This window comes from Prosopis cineraria, unplaced genomic scaffold (genome assembly GCF_029017545.1).
Source record: "Prosopis cineraria cultivar Desert tree isolate PC_DT_omini unplaced genomic scaffold, ASM2901754v1 PC3, whole genome shotgun sequence".
Classification (NCBI taxonomy): Eukaryota; Viridiplantae; Streptophyta; class Magnoliopsida; order Fabales; family Fabaceae; genus Prosopis; species Prosopis cineraria.
In genome coordinates, this window is record NW_026555334.1 from 38,565,798 (window position 1) to 38,587,621 (window position 21,824).

General features: G+C 35.5%; 1 protein-coding gene across 9 annotated transcripts; it reads right to left on the minus strand.

Annotated features, from left to right (window-relative positions):
* Positions 1-823: 823 nt before the first annotated feature.
* Positions 824-21,455, minus strand: LOC129305767 (protein SEMI-ROLLED LEAF 2). 9 transcript variants are annotated; one of them, XM_054945829.1, is made up of 22 exons: positions 21,377-21,455; positions 20,962-21,181; positions 20,488-20,799; positions 19,493-19,567; positions 18,755-18,870; positions 16,997-17,111; positions 16,756-16,884; positions 15,676-15,723; positions 12,826-13,031; positions 12,541-12,737; positions 12,146-12,435; positions 11,807-11,956; positions 11,312-11,719; positions 10,754-10,903; positions 10,168-10,243; positions 8,758-8,885; positions 6,996-7,067; positions 2,374-2,577; positions 2,184-2,294; positions 1,938-2,063; positions 1,590-1,823; positions 824-1,395 (listed from the first exon to the last, which is right to left on the minus strand). In XM_054945829.1, the coding sequence occupies exons 3-22, from the start codon at positions 20,632-20,634 to the stop codon at positions 1,243-1,245; spliced, it is 3,135 nt and encodes a 1,044-aa protein (XP_054801804.1). In that variant the 5' UTR covers positions 20,635-20,799; positions 20,962-21,181; positions 21,377-21,455; the 3' UTR covers positions 824-1,242. The 9 variants fall into 9 exon arrangements, with proteins under 9 accessions (XP_054801804.1, XP_054801807.1, XP_054801805.1 ...); XM_054945832.1 differs by lacking the exon at positions 21,377-21,455 and having other exon boundaries at positions 10,778-10,903; positions 20,962-21,258; XM_054945830.1 differs by lacking the exon at positions 21,377-21,455 and having other exon boundaries at positions 12,826-13,028; positions 20,962-21,257.
* Between the last annotated feature and the right edge of the window lie 369 nt (positions 21,456-21,824).

Here is a 21,824-nt window from a genome sequence, read left to right on the forward strand (position 1 = left end):
AATTTATGATTAATTTTAACATGTAGGCTAAAATATACATTTAGTTCTTTAACTTTATATAACATTTTATTTTAATCTTTTGATTTTATAAAGTGTTTTTTTAATCCTTCAACTCTAATATTGTAATTTTTATCCCAACAAATTTTTACATTAAAGTTTAAAATATTAACAAAATAGCTTGAAACATTGATATATTAAGTTTAATTATTTTAAAATAATAATAATTGATACAAAAAATAATCATTGAAACTAATGATGTTAAAGTTAAAGAATTAAAAAAATGCTTTACAAAATTAAAGAATTAAATTAAAATTTTATATAAAGTTAGATGATTAAAAATATGCTTTAGCCTAACATGTAATTTGGATGTTTAGGTATATGTTTACAAAACTATAGTTTACTTTATTTTCCATTATGATTAAAATCAATTTTATTAATCCTTTTTATGAATCAATTATATACCATATAACATAATCAATTATATTTTAAATCAATTATACTAATTAATTTTTTTTATAATTTATTAGAAACGAAACACATCTTTTAACTTCAACCTTCTAATCTAATCTTTTGTTTTATTTAGCTCGCAGTCCTGATAAAAACTTTCTTCCAATTGGAGGCTTTGTTATATATTTTATAATTAAGTAAAATGTTATCTTGCTTTGACAACTGCAATTTTTCATAAATCACAACGATTAAAAAAATCGCCGCAAGAGATAAATCTTCCTGCACGCGCGCGCGCACCCCCACACACACACACACACACAGAGATAAATCTTCCTGCACGCACGCGCGCGCGCGCGCGCGCGCACACAAAATAATCTAACTTGAAAGGCGCATGACTGCTAAATTCTTGTGAAAAACTGAAGTTGTCAAAAACCCTGCAGTTTCTGTTATGATCCAAGCAAGAAAGCCAATAAATTACAACCGACCTATTTATAAGAAACCATGTATAGTTAAAATTTACCTATAAAATGTTCCTCATAAATAGGCTTGGAGGCAGCAGTGCACAAGGACGCAGGAAAGCCTTTGAGCTACGAGCAGAAGAATAAAAAACAATAAAGAATGAGAGGCGAAAATTTGGAACAACGCTCCACAATTATCAGAGATAGCTGGATCTTGAGCCCACCAATTCCAGACTGCTCAGACGCCTTATAATTGGCCGATCAACTGCCCAATTGAACATGCTTTCTCGTCTAACCTTAACCTGCCCAGGATGTAGTTTCTAGTATAATTCCAGGATCAACAACCAGCAGCCTTTAAAAAGTTGTCATATGGACTTGATGCCGGCAGATGGAAGGAGTGAGGACGGTTCTGATAATCGGCTGTACACGGCGGTGGAGTAGGTATGTGTGAGTCCGCACTCAAATTCTTGCCAAAGAATGAGTTGTCAACCTGCATTTTACAATGGCTAATAATTAGATGCTCACCTCAAAACTTGTGCATGCAGATAATATTAAAAAGCTGAGAACTTCAACTTTCACTGGATGCAGAAACAGCAATGTATATGCCTCGTACACTTAGAAGTACAAATGTAAAATATGTTAATTCAAGATGCAAGCCACGAGTTTCTTAAAGTAAGGAGCTACCTTCTGGGAACTCATATCCAAATTGGACAAGAAGTCCACGCTTGTCAGTTGCTTCTCAAGATTTTCTGAAGGGAAGTCCACCAAACAATCTTGCTTTTGGTGGGGACTCATCAAGTTGGACATGTACTGCTTTCCCATCAGAAGTGCCTCACAGTTATGAGCCATATCCTTATATGGCACATCACCAGCAGCCGATTCAGAAATTCTCTCAACTTGTTCAGGCGTTTCCAAAACCTACACAATAATAAGGTGTTTTGTCAGTTTTCCTGCAATTGACATGAGACTGGCTTCAAAAACAAACTAAACAATACAGAAAGAATATAATAGTGCATGAAATGGCCAACGTACTGATTCTAGAAGTTGACTAGCACTCAAAAGACTTGGGACTTCCGCAGCCAATTCCAAATTGTGCATTATTTGATTATCAAATAAGTCAGGAATCAAGTCATCGTCCGTGGATAATTTTGAAGCTTCCTGGAGAATGTAAAAGTAACTACCTCAGTCACAAATCAATGGCAGAAAGAAAAGAAATAAGAAGATATGAATAGCCATAGCCATAAGACCCATGAAACCCATCACTTCAACTTGACACACCTCTTTTGGCAAACCAACTGTCAATTGGGATCCGAATTGACACAAATCATCAGGTGAAAATTCTTCCCGCAGCTGCTCTCTTATTGAGGAAAATGCAGTCTGTGCAAAAGACTATAGGGTCATTGAATTGGAAAAAGCAATATATTTTTATCTTCCGTCTCAGTCTAAAATATACGAGTAAAAACATTACTTCTGACAAACTTTCCAAGCTCTTGACAATTTCAGAAGCAAAGAAGTCCTGAGTTTGGTGCTTGGTTGTCGACAATTCTGCAAGTGTGTTTAGAGCCCTATCATTGTCTTCTTTAGATCCATAATTGATGGTCATGAGATTGCCAGGCTCAGAGCTGACAGCCTGCAATTTGTGATCTCCAACCATATGAAGGAAAGGGTCAACCTGAGTTAAAAACAAGAGAAAGCATCAAGATGGTGTGTGTGTATTTACTAGAAGTAAAAGAAAAACTAGAAGCATGTGAACAAACAAGTAAAAGAAAAGTAAATTATAACATCTTTCCAAGCAAAGTACATTTTTATTTTTTTATCCAAATATAATTATTTGATATCTAGTATTACTAGGCTAGATTCGAGCATTGTTAAATTCAATTGAGGATAACTCTTCCAATATGATTTTTTCCATCCACAAGATTTAAAGCCTTGACCTTACTTAAGGGGAATCTATTCCTTTTCACTCAACCCAACTACTATTGATCCATAACCTCAAATTCAATACATGCACATACTCCCTCCAATCCCTATTATAAGGCACTTCTAATCATCTTATCAGAATTAAGGAGAAGTGGTTAAGTCATTAACTTTGTCCAAGAATGAAAAAAAAATTCCCAATCTTACCCGTATTTAAATGGAAAAATTTCAAATTTATATTACATTCTCTCTCATATTTAATAATTTTAAATGGGGATAATATTGGAAAAACTTAATTAATATCCCATTAATTGACTTATAATAAGGACCATCCATCTCTTCTGGAAGATGCTTTATAATAAGGACTGAATGGAATATATATTAAAAAGTAGAGCTATTTTAAAGATTTTATTATAAAAATTATGACTTCACGTGTGTTATGTGATTAAAATTATTGATTTCAAAAAGTCTGAAATTTGAAATTGTCTGATCTAAATATTTTGAACTTGAATTTTAGACATTGAATTGTAATGTTTTTTAATATTATCCAAAAAAATAAACAATGTTTTTCAGATGGAAAATATATATGTAGTCAAGGTAGCCCTTGAAAAGCAAAGCACATTATCTTATCCACGGAATTGAAGACATGATTTGCATGATGAGGAGAGAAAATATTGTGGCAATTGAGCTTGTAAACTTCCTTATATTGACGGAGACGTATGCGCAAACACATGTATACAAGTGAAAGACACAATAATCTCCGAGAATCATGGAGATTGAGGTAGAATCGGATATCCTAGAATAATATCTAATTAGCCACCCGATATATCCTCTAAAATATTTACACCAAATATTAACAATAAATACTAGGTCTAACCATACTCCCCCACAAGTTGGATTGTAAATGTTAATCATATTCAACTTGCTTATGCAGCTATCAAATGCTGGTTTGTGTAAACTTTTTATTAAAACATTAGCCGCTTGAAGTCTAGTCAAGAGGTAGTTAAGACACATGGTTCCTTCTTTAACTTTTTCCCTTATGAAATGTCTATCAATCTCTATATTCTTGGAACTTTCATGTTGAATTGGATTTAGTGCCATACTTATTACAGCCTTGTTATCACAATAGAGGTTTAATGGAGAGCCAATTTCAACTTGTATTTCATCCATAACACATCTTATCCACAGTACTGCTGTGATACATTGAGCTAATGACCTCAGTTCTGATTCTGCACTGATTCTTGAGACTACTTTTTGTTTCTGACTCTTTCAAGTGACAAGATTTCCCTATACAAATGTGCGGTATCCTGATGTTAATCTCTTATCCTGACATGTTCCTCCCCAGTCTGCATCTATATAAATTTCTATAGATCGTAGGCTTTGCTTCTTGAATAGAAACCCCTTGCCAGGTGTACCCTTTAGATACTTTAGAATCCTATATACAGCTTCCATGTGCCTTTTTCAAGGATCACTTATAGATTGGCTTGTCATACTCATAACAAAGGCGATATCTACCCTAGTGTGAGAGAGATAGATTAACTTCCCTACTAATCTTTAATATCTCTCTTTATCTATTGGTTCATTTTCCTCCTCATCATCTTCTTCTTCCTCTTCTTTAGATTCATTTCCTTTCTTCTTTTCTTTTTTCTTCTTTTAAGCCACCATTGGTGTTTCCAAAGGCTTACACCCCAGCATGCCTGTTTCAATTAATAAGTCAAGGATATGTTTCCTTTGAGACACATAGATTCCACGCTGTGATCTTGCAACCTCCATACCTAAGAAATATTTCAAGTTGCCTAGATCTTTCACTTCGAACTCCTTACCAAGAGCCCTTTTTATTCCAATTATCTCCTCATCATGGTCACCTGTAATAATTATATCATCAACATATACTATGAGTATACACCTTTTTCCCCATCATTTTCTTCTTCTTCCTCTTCTTCAAATTCATTTCCTTTCTTCTTTTCTTTTTTTCTTCTTTTGAACCACCATTGGTGTTTCCACAGGCTTACACCCCAGCATGCCTATTTCGGTTAATAAGTCAAGGATATATTTCCTTTAAGACACATAGATTCTATGCTGTGATCTTACAACCTCTATACCCAGGAAATATTTCAAGTTGCCTAGATCTTTCACTTCAAACTCTTTACCAAGAGCCCTTTTTATTTTAATTATCCCTTCATTATGGTCACCTGTGATGATTATATCATCAACATATACTATGAGCATACACCCCATTATTCACCTTCACAAACATGGTATGATCTGATAACCCTTGCTGGTATCCTTCAACCTTCAATACTCTTAAGAATCTATCAAACCAAGCCCAAGGTGGTTATTTCAAACCATACATAGATTTTTTTTAGTCTCCATACATAGTTATTATATCCTTTATCAAAACTTAAGAGATAACGTCATAAATACCTCTTCTTTCAAGTCTCCATTGAGGAATGCATTTTTGATATTTAATTGATGAAGAGACTAGTCTAGATTTACAGCAATAGGTATTAAGATTCTGATAGTATTCAGCTTGGCTATAGGTGCAAGTATTTCTTTGTAGTCCAAACTATAAGTTTGAGTGAACCCTCTTGACACAATCTTGTCTTTAATTTGTTCAACTTACCTGCAGAATCATATTTTGGGGTAAAAACCCACTAGCATCCTACAATATGTTTCCCTTTTGGAAGCTCTACTATCTCCCATGCGCCATTCCTTTCTAGAGCATTCATCTCCTCTACCACAAGCATTCTTCCATTCAAGCATACTAAGTGCCTCATGTATATTATTTGGAATCTTCACCTTGTCCAAGTTAGTTATAAATGTACGGAATTGAGAAGATAAGGCATGGTAACTGACAAACTTCTGAATTGGATGCTGTGTGCAGGTTTTGGGTTGTTTTCTGAGAGCTATAGGTAAGTCTAATTCATGATCCTCAATCATCTCCTTCCCCTCGGGTTTATCCTTTATTCCACATTCAACTTCAGGAACCTCTATTGGTTCAGATTCTGGTTGTGTTTCAGGTATACCAATCTCTCTATTTTTTCATTTCTTCCTTGAGTACATCATTAGTACCTTTTCTAATGCTTTTCTAGTAATCTCATTACACTCTGAAAGACTTTTCTCTTCAGTTTTTGGTCAAGGAGACTGAGCACCATATTTGGTGGGAGAATGGATAAGGCAGGGTTCCAATTTAGGTTCAGGATTTTCTGTCTCGAATTCAGAATTTACAATCTCACTCAAAAACTGAAACTCACTACCCCTCTTCCCCTAAGTGGAATTTTTTGGGTAGAATGGGACATGTTCAACAAAGGTTACGTCATGACTGATGTATAGATGTTTAAAGCGAGGGTCAAAACACTTATATCCTTTTTGAGATGAGGAATACCCTAGAAAAAGACAAGGGATAGCTTTAGGATCCAATTTGTGGGACGAGTGAGCATGAGCATATAAGGTGCAACCAAAAATTTTAAGAGGCAGATTAGTCTCAAGATGGGTAACAGAGTGACACTCTTTTAATTTTTCAAGTGGGCATGCGATTTATCAAGTAAGTTGCTGTAAGGATTGCATCCCCCCCGAAGTATTTGGGAACATTTCCAACAAGTGTATGTTTTTCCATTCTGCAATACCATTTTGTTAAGGGGTGTCAGGACAAGTACTCCTGTGAACAATGCCATGTTCTTTAAGAAATAGATCCATGGAATTATTGCAGTACTCTGTCCCATTATTAGTATGTAACACTTGAATAGTTGTATTAAACTAGTTCTTTGTCATGGTAAAGAAGTCAGAAAAAATAGAAGTAACAGAGGATTTGTCATACGATGGATAAACATAACACATTTTGGTATGATCGTCTATAAAGGTAATGAACCACTTTGTATTTGTACGATTTGGAATACAAGTAAGGCCACATAGATCACTGTGAATTATTGAAAAATAACAAGTAGATCGATACTCAATAAGTTTAAAGCTTGATCTTTGATGTTTGGCAAGTTCACAGTCAAGATAATGAAAGGAAGAAATTTTATTAGATTGAAATTTGGGAAGAAATAAATGACATAAATATTGAAAGTTTGGATGACCCATTCTCCTATACCATAGCATAAGATCTTTAAAGACTTTATTCTCAGAGGTAGATGTAACATTGCACTGAATTCGACACCAAAGTGTACTCACGGTTGATTCTTCTAGATAGTAGAGACTATTATGCTCCTTGGCACTTCCAATCATCTTCCCTGATAAGAGGTCCTGAAAAATACAATGAGTGGAAGAGAAATGAGCCCAAGAATTGGCTTGTTTGGTTAGCTTACTGATAAACAACAAATTGCAAGCTAAATGTGGAACATGCAACACATCTTCTAATTTCATAACATCAGAGATAAGTACACTTCCTGTCCTTGCAATTGAGGAGGATGATCCATTTACTGTACTAGTTTTTTCATTTCCAACGCTAGGAAGATATGTAGTCAATAGTTTTGAATCAGAAGTCATATGATCTGTTGCCACAGTATCAATAATCCATTTGAAATTAGTGGTGGTAGTAAGTAGGCAACACTTACCTTTATAAGTCATAAAAGCGGTATGATTTGACTTCTGATGTTGGTCACCATTTTCGAGTGCACTGAGCATATCAAGTAACTTACCCAAGTGCTCCTTATCAATTTGAGGTGTTGATTTTGGCTTCTCAGGTGGTAGGTCATGAAAGGTTTGGTACACTCGAGTCTTTCTTTTTTTTGGTTTCCAATCAGCTGGTTTTCCATGGATATCCCAACAAATGTCACGTGTGTGCCCCGTATTCTTGCAATGGTCACATGTAACCTTCCCTTTCTAGCCTTTTTGATTTGAATCACTACTCTTGCTTACAAGTGCAGCAAAGTCCAGAGAAGATGCTGGAGTAGAAGAAGCTCTAGGGAGCATTACCTTTCTTCTTGGAGCTTCATGACGTACCTCAGAGAATAGTTCTCTTGTTGATGGAAGTAGCGTACGACTCAGAATCCGTCCTCGAACATCATCAAGAGATTGATAAAGTCCAGCAAGAAATTGAAAGACGCGTTCATTTTCGATTTGCTCTCTACAGCGAGTAGCATCTCTACTACTGGACCACTCCACTTCTATCATCAAATCCAGCTCTTGCCAAATGGATGTCAATTCCAACCAGAAGGTCATAACATCAGCCTTGCCAAGTCCTTCACGTCGGAGTATGAGTCACGCACTGCCTTCCAGATATCATGAGTTGAGGGAAGAAACATGAAGCTTTGCTAAATCTTTGGAATCATTGCGTTTATTAACCACAATGGAACTAGAGAGTTATCCATGTGCCAACGCTGAGTCTCCTGCAGTTCGGATTCTTTTGGGATCCTAGATAAGCAATTGATATAGCCTATCTTTCCTCTTCCTCCAATCGTAAGTTTCATTGCTTGAGCCCATGTGCGATAGTTTTCTCCGTTGAGCTTGATAGTAACGACATGCACCAATGGCCCTTCATGGCTGGTGATCAACCCAAGGGGACTGCCTACAATGTGTGGATCAAACTTTGAAAACCCATCGCTTTTCGTCATTAAGGAGTTGCGATTAGGGTTCAACTCATTTTTGGTGTTTTCTGAATCAAAGTGATCAGAAGTTACAGGTGAGCCTGGCTCTGATACCATGTAGCAACTGAGCTTGTAAACTTCTGTATATTGATAGAGAGGTATGTGCAAACATGTATACAACTGAGAGACATAATAATCTTCAAGAATCATGGAGATTGAGGTAGAATTGGATATTCTAGAATAATATCTAATCAGCTACCCGATATATCCTCTAAAATATTTACACCAAATATTTACAATAAATACTGTCTAACTACAAATATTATTTTTCTTCTTCATGTTCTCAAATATAATTTTGAGACCTCAATGATAGACACCAAAGAGGGAAAACACGAGAAATGACTCACATTTTTCTCAGTAAGCACAGCCTTGGCACTGTGCACAACAGGAGCAAGATCGTACGATTTTGAAGAAAACAGGATCATTGCAATTGCCAAAGTAAATATTGATCTTCGTTGTGATGCTTGCAGCATCTCTGCAATATAAATACATATTACACAAGGCTCAAAATTCTAAGAGCACATTCAGCTTTCTTTTCCAAACATGCTACAAAGATACTGGTTCTTTAGCAATAACAATCACTGTCCAAGTTCACATGCAAATGATATCTCAGAATTAAATGAAGTTCTTTTTGGTGCCATCTTCTTTAGCGGGTTAAAAATAGGACTTTCACTGAGAGGAAAAGAAAAAAAATCAAAATCCACAATCTATGCACCAAAAAGAAGAAAAATGCATAAACATATTCCATGGCAAATTAACATTATTAGTCTGTCTTCTACAGATTGGGGGGGGGGGACTTTGATCCAGATAAAAGCATATCTCAAAACAATAATTTATTCCCTGTGCAATTGCCGAAAAAAAAACTCCAACCACAAGGATCCAATCTTCCTTAAAAACAACAAATAAAATGCACCAAATACTCCAGGCCCTCAAGCAGCGAGAAGATGGTAGGCCATTAGCCTGAAAAGCACAGTATAATAGGTAAAACAAACACATAGGGAGAGACTAATGAAAGAGCCGTACTAAGTCTTTCAGGCTGCAACTATTAATGTATTAACCCTGATATGAATCAGGGCCCAAACAAAAGCCTCAACTTCAAAGAGCCTAAGATTTTCAAAATAAGGCTTGTAAATGGAAACAAGCATCATGGAGGTATCAAAAACAAAGTCAAGGAAACTTGCAAAGCGCCAAAACATTCTGAAGATGGAACTCCAGAATGATGTTGCTCAATCATGCACTTTACAAAGCCATAACAGTTTCCAAGTCTTAATAAAGACAAATCACTCTCCTACCATATCTCAACAAATAATATGGTCCTCATACATGTCAAGTGGTTGTTTAGTATAACCAGGTCTTTTTGTTCTCTCAAGCAAGTGATTTCAAGTTCTTCATATCCTCAATGATTTTTAAAATTTCACTTTGATGTGTTCAGTTGTCAAGCGTTATTATTTATTTTCAACATTATGATTAACAAGCCGACCCCACCTAGTGGGATAAAGACTTGTTGTTGTTGTATGATTAACACGCTTAACTAGTTGCTACCACAAACTATTCCTAAAATGCATGCAACTACAGAAACAGTGTAATTCTACTAGAGTTAAGGCACGAAGTGACCCCTCAAGCAATGTTCCTTTTTACATTAGAAGATTATTAACAATTTAAATTAAAATTACTATAAACAAATCATGCATCACTCCTGAGACTGCAAACTCTGTCAAGGACGATCAAACTTAATATTGACATAACTGCCAGCTCACCTCTATCCTTTAGAGAAAGATTCCACAAAGAAAATGCCAGCTGGAAACTCCGCACCAGTATCTCATGAAAAGAATTCTGTACGACAAGATAAATTTGTAAAAGTATGCTAAAAGGGGAGAAATGGATGTACCAGTCTTGAAGAGGAACAGATGAAAATGGGAAGATTTAGATAATGTCAATAATGATATAGACAACCTCAAATCTTTTTTCTTCTTCAGCAATATGACTCCCAGAAAAAGCAAATTTACATACTAGATCATACGAAGATACTCCACAGTTAATTATTTTCAAAGGTCGGATTGCTGTTGTTAGGGAAAAACATGATTTTGGGGGAGCAGAAATGAAACCAGAGTTTGAAAGAAAACTCTCTCATGCCAATGAAGTACAATTATGAAGATATTGAAGCTGTAGATTGCAGAAAGACTATCCAAGAACTTGCAAAATTTGACCTCAATAAGCACCAATAACAGTAATATTTCCGCAGGTACAACATTTTACCATGACATAACACAGAAACAAAAAGAAGAACCCCTTGAACAAAGAACTTATGAAGATCATTTAATAATGCATGAGTGCTGATGGTACCTTATCTCTAGAAAAGAGCAATACCAAACTGTATGTATGAGCAATGGCTTCATAATTTTCAGGCATATTTCCAGGAGAGATGGACTGCGCCCAAATTGATGACAGCAAGAGGTTTACCTGATGACTGCTCAGCCTGAGGGAAACGGCCTCCTGTATTCAAGGGAAAGGCTGATCATTACAGACCATAATAACAAATCAAACTCAAACCCATGTATAAAGGCACACTGAGGTTGAAGAAGGGCCTGTATCATTCTTATTGGCATTGTGATTCACGTCTGAATCTCCTGCCCGTCCACAAGCCAACCATCTCACACATTACACACCATTGGATTAATAATGAGTATTGCTTTGCACCATAACCTAAACTATTTCTTTTTTTAAGGAACAAGCTATATACAATCTCTTCAAAATAGAGCTCTTAAGTAAACCTAAGTGCAACTGTGTACACATGAAAGTGAGAGGAAGAGAGATGGATGGAGGCAGAATAAGCTTACTATATGAAATCATACAAGCAGAGAGCCAAGAATATTAAAGCATCAAGACAACTGCAGGACTCACCAAGTTCATGTTGGCATTGTTTCCAGAATTCTCATCTCTTGCAGAGTTGTACACTCGACTGTAGGTTGATTTCAACCTGCCCATGATCCCAGTATTGTTGTTAGCTGTTTGCTCCTCTTCTGCAATAATGTCTTTGTCATCTAAACAAAGATTTTCTCTAGAGGAAAATTTCTCCTGTCTCAGCTTTTCAAACAAGGCAGCAGAAGAAGAAAAAACAGAAACTGTTCTTGAGATAGTTCGTGGAACCACCAATGCCTTCTTAGAGTAAGAAACAGCTGAGCATGGGCGGGGGAAAACTGATGTTGGTACAAGAACCACAGAAAAGATGCGATGAGCCCCCACTCGTGTTTCTTGATCTGGGTGGACCATAGCCAGGACTAGTTGATGAAACAATGTCTCAGGGAAACCCTAAAGAAGGGAAGAAGTAGCAACAAATTTATCCTTGAAACTAAAGTAGCCAATAAAATTATCATAAAAACTGAGGTTACTCCTTGCCTTGTTGTGATAGAACAAATTTGGTAAGGAGGCTACAATTTGGGCAGTTTGATAAACAGCAGAGATTGTGGTTCTGGATATTGCTGTTATAGTTGAGATATTCTCTAACATCACACCCATAACTTCAAGAATTGGCCCAGCTTCTCCAACCTGTTCATGACAGAAGTTTATTCATTCTCCTTTTTTTATAAATCTAACAGTGAAAGACAGCAGAATATTCAGCAGTTTAAGGAAATTTTCGAAGTTTAAATTTGAAAGACAACATTAAACCAGCAGATTGGTAATCCCAATCTGTACAAGGCATAAATTAAAAAGAAAGATAAAGGAGACATGAGGTACTTTGATTGATAACTGTACAAGGCATTCATCCACAGCTTCTCGGAACTTCTTGTTCCAATTGATTGTGTCAGCATCTATATTTGTCTCAAACGAGTACTGTATGCTCTTCCGCAAATGCCTCATTAGGTCACTCAATGCACCTACTATTGCTACAGACGGTTGAGCCTTTGCATGTTTTGCAAGTGAAGAGGTCACCTCCACAATGTCTAACTGTAAGAAGGGCTGTTTAAGGACAACTTTATTATCCAGATGCCTAATTAACATTGACAGTAAAACATGTGAATTTTTCCCTGCAACAAATTGAACAAGGAAAAACAATGAGAAAAAGGAGGACCAGAATAAGCAGACAACATTATATAAAAATTCAGAGAATTTTAAAAATGAAAATAGTATACCCATATTGTCCATTATAAGTAGCACATCCTTTAAAACGGAGAAGGCAATGCCATGTACAATGGACCATAAATTTCCATTATCACAGTATCGGAATAAAGATTCCATTACACGACGTACAGTAGTGCCTTCTTTGGCTAAGTTGGCCATATTGCTCAGACAAACCCCAGACCAAAAGCATGGATTATTGGCATCTTCCCTGCAACAAAAATCATTGGAGGGTAACGAAATAAACAGAAGATAGCTCAATGGTATTTTAAATATTCTCTGCTAAAAAAAAAAATTACTTTTTCACATTTATTTTGCCTTTATCATCCACTATTTCACTCCAGGATGAAATTTTCATTTTGACATCTGGCAAAGCAGAATCACGACCATCATTTTTCATCACTTCTTGAACCCACATATCCTTAGGACCATGTTGCTCAGGATCAAGACTTTCTGAAGATTTCTCGTGACATTGATAATTTTCCAAGACAACAGAAACAATCTGCTGAGTTAAATTGAGGGAAAAACAGGACAATAAATATCATTTAGTTCATATAACATTGGTCTAAAGTAAATACAATAACATAGTTAAAAGGAAAAGTCAGCTGCAGTAAACTTATGTACAATATGCAAATCGGGATTTTATAGACTTTAAAATATCTCAGAAAACATTGATTAGAAAGTTTTGTCTATCTTAACTTACTTGAGGATTATTAGAAGATCTTTATGTAAAAATTAAGCACATTCTATTCCACCTTGTACTTTAGAGTTCTTGACTGTTACATGTATTGCACATGATTATGGCTTTTCTAAACTTTTAGCATGATGTTGATAATTTTTCAAGAGAAAGGGAAATAAAATAACAAAAACATCCATTAAAGATCAAATCAGTTATTAATATCATCTAGTTCATATAACATGCATATATATTGAACATCATAATAAAGCCACACGGAAAAGTCAACCACAGTAAATTTGTTTACATGATGAGGAACAAAATGGAAATGTAACATGGTGATATTAATTCATTCAAGACAATAAAATGCTAGAGCATGAATGTAATTGAAAATTAAAATTCCATAGTTCTCCAAGTCCAATGATCTAAGAAAAAGTTGACCAAAAATCGTCAAACTTTAAAATTTTCATTGAAAGTCAAGCCTGTGTTGTAGGCTCTTCACATTTATTTGTTATGTCTAATTTTAGAAAAGTTAAGCTATTCAAGTATATGAATCACAGAAATAGAAGTTCACGCATATTTGAAAGCATTTCATTTATTAAAGCTACATCTAAGTTAAACAAGCAACATGTGACATGGTGGTGCAAGAGCACTGATGGAACAGGCAAGAGAAATAATATGAGGTAATTTAGTTTAGAAAACATTCAACAAAATAGTGAAATACAGCTGTAGACAAGGCTCCTATTAGTATTCACATGGACCGACTCAACTACTAACATAATAATAGACTTCTTGAGCCTCTAGCTCTTGTAATTAACAAATTTCTGTATTCACTACTTACACCCCACATCGTTAAACTATTCTTTTTCCCTTTCTAAACCCAAATCATATAAACTTAAGCATTTTCACATCGATGATCAGTGGCGAATTTCCCAAACATTAGCAACATAAACCCATCTTTCCACTTCCATCCCTTTCCTTTTTGCTAAGTTGCTTCACTGGCTTGTCAACGGAACTGTTGCTCTTGGAAGAACCAATCCCAAATATTGTTTTATCTAGACAAACAGTATGACTTTGGTTTGGCTCAGTAGTGAAAGTTTTGGCATTAGAGGAGGCTGAAGGAAGATAACTAGTGTAATCTGGAAAAGGGACACTAGGCTTCTTGGAGACTAAGGAAGTGAGACTATGAAAGGCCAGAATTGCAGTCTCCTGAAGACATACCAAGTACATTAGACAGGCTACTAGGCTTTAAAAACCTTATCAAAGTCTCATTTTCAGAGTGTGTAAACCACCAAGAAAGCTAGTTCTTCAGGTAATTTGATCCCCGATAAGAGTTCTTCAAACTTGCCCTGATATTTGATAAACATGTCTTCCTGCTTAATTCCTTCTGTGATAAGTAATCAGGGTTCAATGTACAATTGCCCTAAGATTTTTGACCTTGAAGAACTGTCGCAAATTGAACGTGACTTGTGGGTTTGGACCTAAAGTGTGGATATTGTTTGAGATTAGAAATTGCAACAGCTCTTAACACCTAAAAAAACCTTGCATTCATATTTTTCAAATAGTCCTGTTCACTGAACTCTGAACACTTCATCTTCATGACAATTTCTGGAGCCAATGAAGAGCACTACCTTCAAGATGAACACTCATCAGCCATACATGCTAGTCCAGAGGTGTCTCATCTAACACTAAAGAATCGCTTGCATTTGTAAGACCAGCCAAGGAAATCAGTACCATCAAATTTTGAAAATTTGATTCAAGAGTTTCACTGGAAAATAATAGTTGTTATAGTTGCTGCCAGTAAAGGAACTGAATTGTGGACAACAATAGGTGTCGAACTCTCTTCATTTTCCAACTTCCTCCATCCTTGTGGCCATGACCTGTCGGAGCTGATTGTATCCGTTTTGAAGCTATACCAGATAACAGCCTCCATGCACAACTCAGGCTGCTTAAGGCTGTGCATCTCAATGGATGCTGCTCAAGACTCAGTTTGAAAAAAAGAAAGAAAGAAAGAAAGAACAAAGAAAAAGAAAATATGTTTGATATCTCGTACGTGATCCTAAGAGCAAATGTCATTGGTCAGGGTGGAATGAATGTCAATGTAGAGAAAGTGCTCTGATACCAAGGTGGTGCAAGAGCATTCATGGAAGTGAGAGGATTCAAAATAACTCTATTCAGAAGGCCGCTCACATGGATCCACCATACTAACAAACTCAAAAATAGACTTACTAAGCTTCTCACTCTTGTATCTAATCATTTCACTTGCTACTTATTCCCCACAACATACATTGTCTAAATTTGATATATTGTGTAAGGGTGATATGAAATTCCCAAGAAAAAGTACCATGCCAAAAAGAATGTTCATATATTAAAAATCTCTAACAATCCAACCTTCTGAAAGAATATAAACCATTCAGCAGTATATTGACAAGCACAAAGAAGTTACAAGAATGATTAGTAAGAACCTACTTACATTATCAAACTCAACTGATATGTGGGAGTGTTCACCCATGAACCAAACCTACAAAGCAAAGCATATAGTTCAGTTCTGCTGGATATGGATACAAAGTACAGCCATAAAGAGCATGCAAATTTAACTAGAAGAAAGCATGTATTACATCAGTGCTTGTTAAATCCATTTCATTCCAAGTTCTCAATGTAACTCGAAGATCTTAAATCTCAAAAGCAAGAGAAGATCAGATGAATGAGAAGTGATGAGATAGCCATTAATATAAAGTAAGTAATGACCTAAGCTTTTCACTGAAAAGAAAGTATGCATCGACTGTGTTGATTAGGGGGGAAATAGCATTGGATGTTGAGGAAGTAGACAACAGGATTTAGGGGCTAAGATTCATCTTCCAAGTGCACAAAAGTCAACACTAATGCTAACCGAATATGAACATCATTAGAAACAATGGAAAAAAAACAAAAGAAGAAGGTTCTTTGACTATTAAATATGGACTAAGATTTACAAAGTAAATACTGGATAGTTGAAGATACAACAAAAAACACAATAAAGGAGAGATAGAGATGAGCCATTGTAAAATAGTGAGGAAAAAAATGCAAGCAGGAGAGTCAAAAGTGATGTAAAGGACACCAAGGATGATGTGTGCAAGAGGTAAATACGTGACTTCCATAGATTAGCTAAATGTAGCTTTGTATAGGACTAATGTCAGAAACATATTCAAGGGTCATTGTCGCTTGTGTTCAGAATGCAGAGAGAAAATCTTAGACCTCAGAAGATTTAGGTAATTTGTGACCAGAGAGGCATGTGCTTCTGAAAGATAATTCTTTCATGAATTTGAAAAATGATATTAGTAAAATTTAGAGTTATGTGTGTAGCAGAACTATATCCTCAAAGGTTTTATGTATTGGGAACTAACAGAATACAAAATATAATTATGTCAAAGAAGAAAAACATATTCAAATTCATTTCATACTACCATGAAGCTCATTTGATTGCCCCCTCACATGTAAACCACAAAATTCAAAATGCTGTTCTCGAAGAGAAAAAAATGGAATATAAATGTTTTAAGATAATGGTGGCGAATACCATTGATGAGAGGACTTGCAAACCAGCTGAACGTAAATTTCTTCCCCTGTCATCATCTCCTACCTCTTGAGCTAGTTGACATAGTTTCAGGATAAAACCTTCTAAATTGAACAGGTAAGTTCCATCAATCTACAAAATTTCGGGAAAAAACATAATTTAGGGGGGGAAATCAAAATTTATGTTTTTTATTATATCAGCTGAACTTAAAAATTGTAACTATTGAAGAACCATTAAGACCAACCTGATTATTTACAAAATCAAAGAGAGTATGACATCCTATAATTCTTATCTCATCTTGCCGTGTTTGATCCAGCAAAGTGTGAATAATATTTAGCAAGCTACTTGCAAATAATGGCCTACCAGAAAACAAAGAATAAAGCCAGTGTTTGTGTTAATGATGCAACTTAAGATCTGTATGAAAACGATAGCTGCAATAGTTTAGAAGCAGATTAGGAAAAACAAGAATTACACCCCACATCATTAATCTGAAACATGCACTAGTGATTTTTCAACAAATGCGATGATGTTATTATACTTTCTTACACCACTTACTTTCGGCTGTGTAATGCAATAATGCATACAGGTGAGAAACATATTTGATAATTGCACTTTCTCATATCTTCCCAAATTTAACCAGTGCCAACCAATCAACAACAGGAAATGTGCTGCATTTCCACCAAGATCTTACCCTCCTCCCCCCTTGTTTTTATTTAGTTTCTTTTTTCCCCTCATTTATGTGAGGTAGAGAGGGAAAATAATGAGAGAAATACACTAAACCAATGTCAATAATCTCTCTCTGTTTTTTCTTTCACTTTATCTCCAATTATTTGCAGAAAAGAAAAACAAGTATACAAGATCATGACATTATTCCATTCTCAAAACTGTTAATTCATCATCATATTTTTCACTTTGAATCTGAGGATAAAAATTCATCAATAATAACATTGCTGCAGTTTTCTGCTTATTCACACTGATAAACCCTAACTAAACTGATAATACGAAGAAGGATCTGTTTAGGTTTTTTGAATGGTAGGGTGATTGCTTGAGCTTGATAATGTATCTAATTGATTTAAATTACAAACTCAGGAGCTTCCATATGATGAATCTTTAGACGATAAATAAAATGGTGAAAGAGCAGTGGAAGTTTTTACACTTCTAAGCATCAAGTGATTCTTTAATATGATCATTTCAGGTCATAGATAAATTCTATCAACAAGACTAATGATATGATGATTTTTAAAGAGTAAATAATGGGGGAAAAGGTTACTTATCAGCAGTAAGTATACATATTGACATTGAATGTACGACTGATATTTGCAAACATAAGCAATGTATTGTATGGCAGATTCGGAAAAAAAGACAAGTGGAGTGATCAACAAAGTTAGGCCCACGAAGTTCCCTATTTGTTTCTAACTTAAGTAATGAAAGCAAGTTTTAAATGTGCACAGACAGTGAACTCTCTACGGAGTCCATCTAGGACACTGATGTGTAGGAAAAGAAAGAATAGGAAAGATAGAGGGAAATTAAGAGAAGAGAAGCAGAAAGATGCAGAGAGAGAGAGAGAGAGAGAAGAGGAGAGAATAGGAGAATCTGAATAGCAATTTCTGAATTACTTCTCAAAAACACACAGATTTCCAGGTTTACACATCCTTATATATATAGATGCTATCCTGAATGTGTTTATTCCTCTCATATCCACTAATTAACTTTAACTGTTACTAACTACTAACTAACCAATCTTTATTTATTTACAAATTACATCCCAGAAACAAATTTTTCAAAGCGCATAAATGCATCAATTCTGTTTTGTTCAAATGGTATTTAATCCTAAATAATTCAAGAAGATTTTATACAAGAAATAAGGAAAGAAGTTTCACAATAACGACAGAGAATGATATAGGGAGGGGGAAGAACATCATTAGAACAAATTTGTCTAAGCACGAGCAAAGCCATAAGCCATTCACATATGAGCATGAAGATAAGACAGATACGAACTCACATTTGCTCTTTACAGGAAAGCAGCAATTTCTGGTAAATGCACATGACTATTTTTGTCGCTTGGAAATTCTCAATACGTAGTTCCTTGTAACACTTTCGTTCAAGGGCATTTGTAATCTGATTAGCCATGGAACTTAGTGAGAATAGCAACAACCCTTGAGTATTGAAACATTTGAGCTTATTTTAATATAAAAATCAGGAAACTTTATGATCTAGTTACTGGAAAGATATTGAATAAAAAAATTTGTTAAAGAAATAGATGAAGGATATAATAATAAAGAGTTTATATTAATTATTGCATACAAAAAATTATCTTTAATTCCTCAACATATATTAGCATGATGTTATCATGCATTGGCACAAGATAGCTTTGAAATTTTATGATCATTTAGACAAAAGTAGCAGCAAATACAAGGACTTGATAGCCACAATATGCTTCATATCAAATTCAAAATTAAAAAGTCAAACCTTTTGAAAGGGGAACACTGTAAGGGGCTGATAGGCACATGAATACTATGTCTAACCTAATGAAAACCTAAAACAATGGATACCGAGTCAAGGTAAAGAAGATGAAAATGAACTAATTTCAAGTGAGGAATTTTTTTCTATAATAAATAAGTTTAAAACAGAAATTTTCACAATGATATATTATATAAACCTAAGGACACTTGAATGTTATCACCAGAAGAAGATACATCAATATCCCTTTGTAGATGTTATTTTCTTGTTAAATCATTACCTTTGGGATGCGTAAAGGATTTTTCGCAGCATACTCACATAGTTTTCCTATTTTCCTGTCGTTTGGCCCCTCCTCCTGTCAATTCATAAGGCAGCAGGCATTTTAGTGGGATAACACTAGGATAGCACAAAGAAATCAATTAAAGAGGCATTTACTTCATGCTAAGAAGGAATATTATAAGGGAACTTTCAAGAATGAAAATCTTTTGAGGCATGATTAGAAAAAAAAAATGCAGGAACATAACATCTCAATGTCCAAATTAAAAATGCTAAAAGAGGGTGCAGAAGGATGGAGGCGAAAAAGCTTCGAACTTCCAACTACAGCATGCCTCTTAGACACTTAAATCCCGTTTTGGCTCTTTGATGTGCATATTCCTGGCACCCAATCAGGGCAGATTTGTTTTAAAAAATTAAAAAAAAAAACTATAAAGCAAATATGGATCAGATGCTGTTATCATGCTGTCCAGTCTTCAGCAAGTAAGATTATATTTGACTTCAATTTCTGAGAACCACTTTAAATAGCATTAGGTTAACATGAAACTTTAATCATTGTCGATCCATCTACACCAGAGGATCAGTTCCTTCGCTTTTTTTTTTTTTCTATTACCTAAAGCACAATGATTTTACGTCACAGAAATGTGGATAAGTTCCTTGGCCTTTTACTATTAGCTAGAGGACTGTTATTTTATATCACAACAAGCATTTCTGTTTATGTAGCATGGAGAACAGAGAAAGGAAACGGGCTTCACATTCAGTTGCTGTTATCATGCTGTCTAGTCTTCAGCAAATAAGAATACATTTGTCTTCAATTTCCCAGAACTACATTAATTTGTCTTCAATTTCCCAAAACTACATTAAATAGCATAAAAGTAACATGAAATTTTAATCATTGTGGATCCATCTTAGTGCAACATCCTAGGGACAAGCAACTGCTCTTCTAATGACAATATGACATGATTAGTCATATAGAAAATCAAAATAATATGGAAAGCAGACCTGGTTACGAGGGAAAATGTCAGCAATCAGCTTCTTGTACCTCTTCACAGGCTGTCTCGACCTTGCCCGCAGTGATGGGCAGAAAAAACAAAGATTGCCACAAGCGGGCAAAACTTGACGCGAAACTACACCGGAGACCGAAGTCATGTTGGAATTCGTGCGATAAACAATTCGGCGAAGGCAAACAACAGCAATTTCGTTTGAAAATTCTCTTTCTTTCCCTTCTAAAACAATCAGAAACTCGGATTTGTACCGCAAGAAGGGAAAGAAAGGCTCAAACGCAACTCGGTACTCTCAAATTCAAACACCAGCCTGCAAAAGCAATTTTAGAAAAATCCAAAATGAAAAACCAGAATCGTATATAATAAATAACCTGTCTAGTAGGATAAAGGCTTGTTGTTGTTATTGTATATAATAAATGAGTAAACAAAAAAAAAAGGTTTGATGAAGTAAGGGAAGGGAAGAAGCTCGCACCAATGTAGAACAGAGGCTGGAAATCTCTAAGAAGTGCAAAAAACGCAGTAGAAATGTAGCATAATCTGCCTTGGATCCGAAGCTTAAGAATGAAAATAATTATCTGAGTTTTGGAACGAGGCTGCCGGAGACATCACAATTGCGGGCGAACAACGAACTGGGGAGAGATTCACAATTGCAGACGAACGACGAACTGCGGGAAACACCGCGTACCTGGCGCCTGCCAATGATGGTGGAATTTTTCCACACAATTCAACCGTTGGAGGTAGCCCCATTTACGTACTCTACATTAACTAATAATTTTTCTAAATTATGAGACGACCCCTAACTTCTTCTTCTTTTTAATTGCAAGAAAATAATTTTTAAAAAAAACTTAGAATATAAATGGAATTAATGCAGGCCAATAAATGCTCACGTTGGCGCCTCGGCGCTTCCTGACTGAGTGGCAGCAGTCTACTGTGCCTCTCTCTCACTCTCTGACTTCATACTTCGTGAAAATCAGTTTCATAATAGGCCCCGATCTTCCACGTAAGGACAAATTTTATCCCCCCAAAAAATTGCTATGAGTTTATTTCCAAAGAAACATAAAAATAAGTAAAAAGATAGTATTCAAGTCATCCTAACGGAAATGGCAAATGCAATGGTAAGAAGTGGGGCAATGATGAGAGATCAATGAAGTCAAGGGTTTTGCCAGCTGTGTTTAGCCTTTGCAATACGACGTTGCATGTTTTACGGAGGAAAAGAATGGAGTGTCTTCATAACGATAATGATCAGTAATGATGAAGGCACAAGCAGGTGATTCCACCACTCAACATGTCATGTCTTTGTAAAGGATATGGAAACTTTGGCTGGAAAGTCACAAC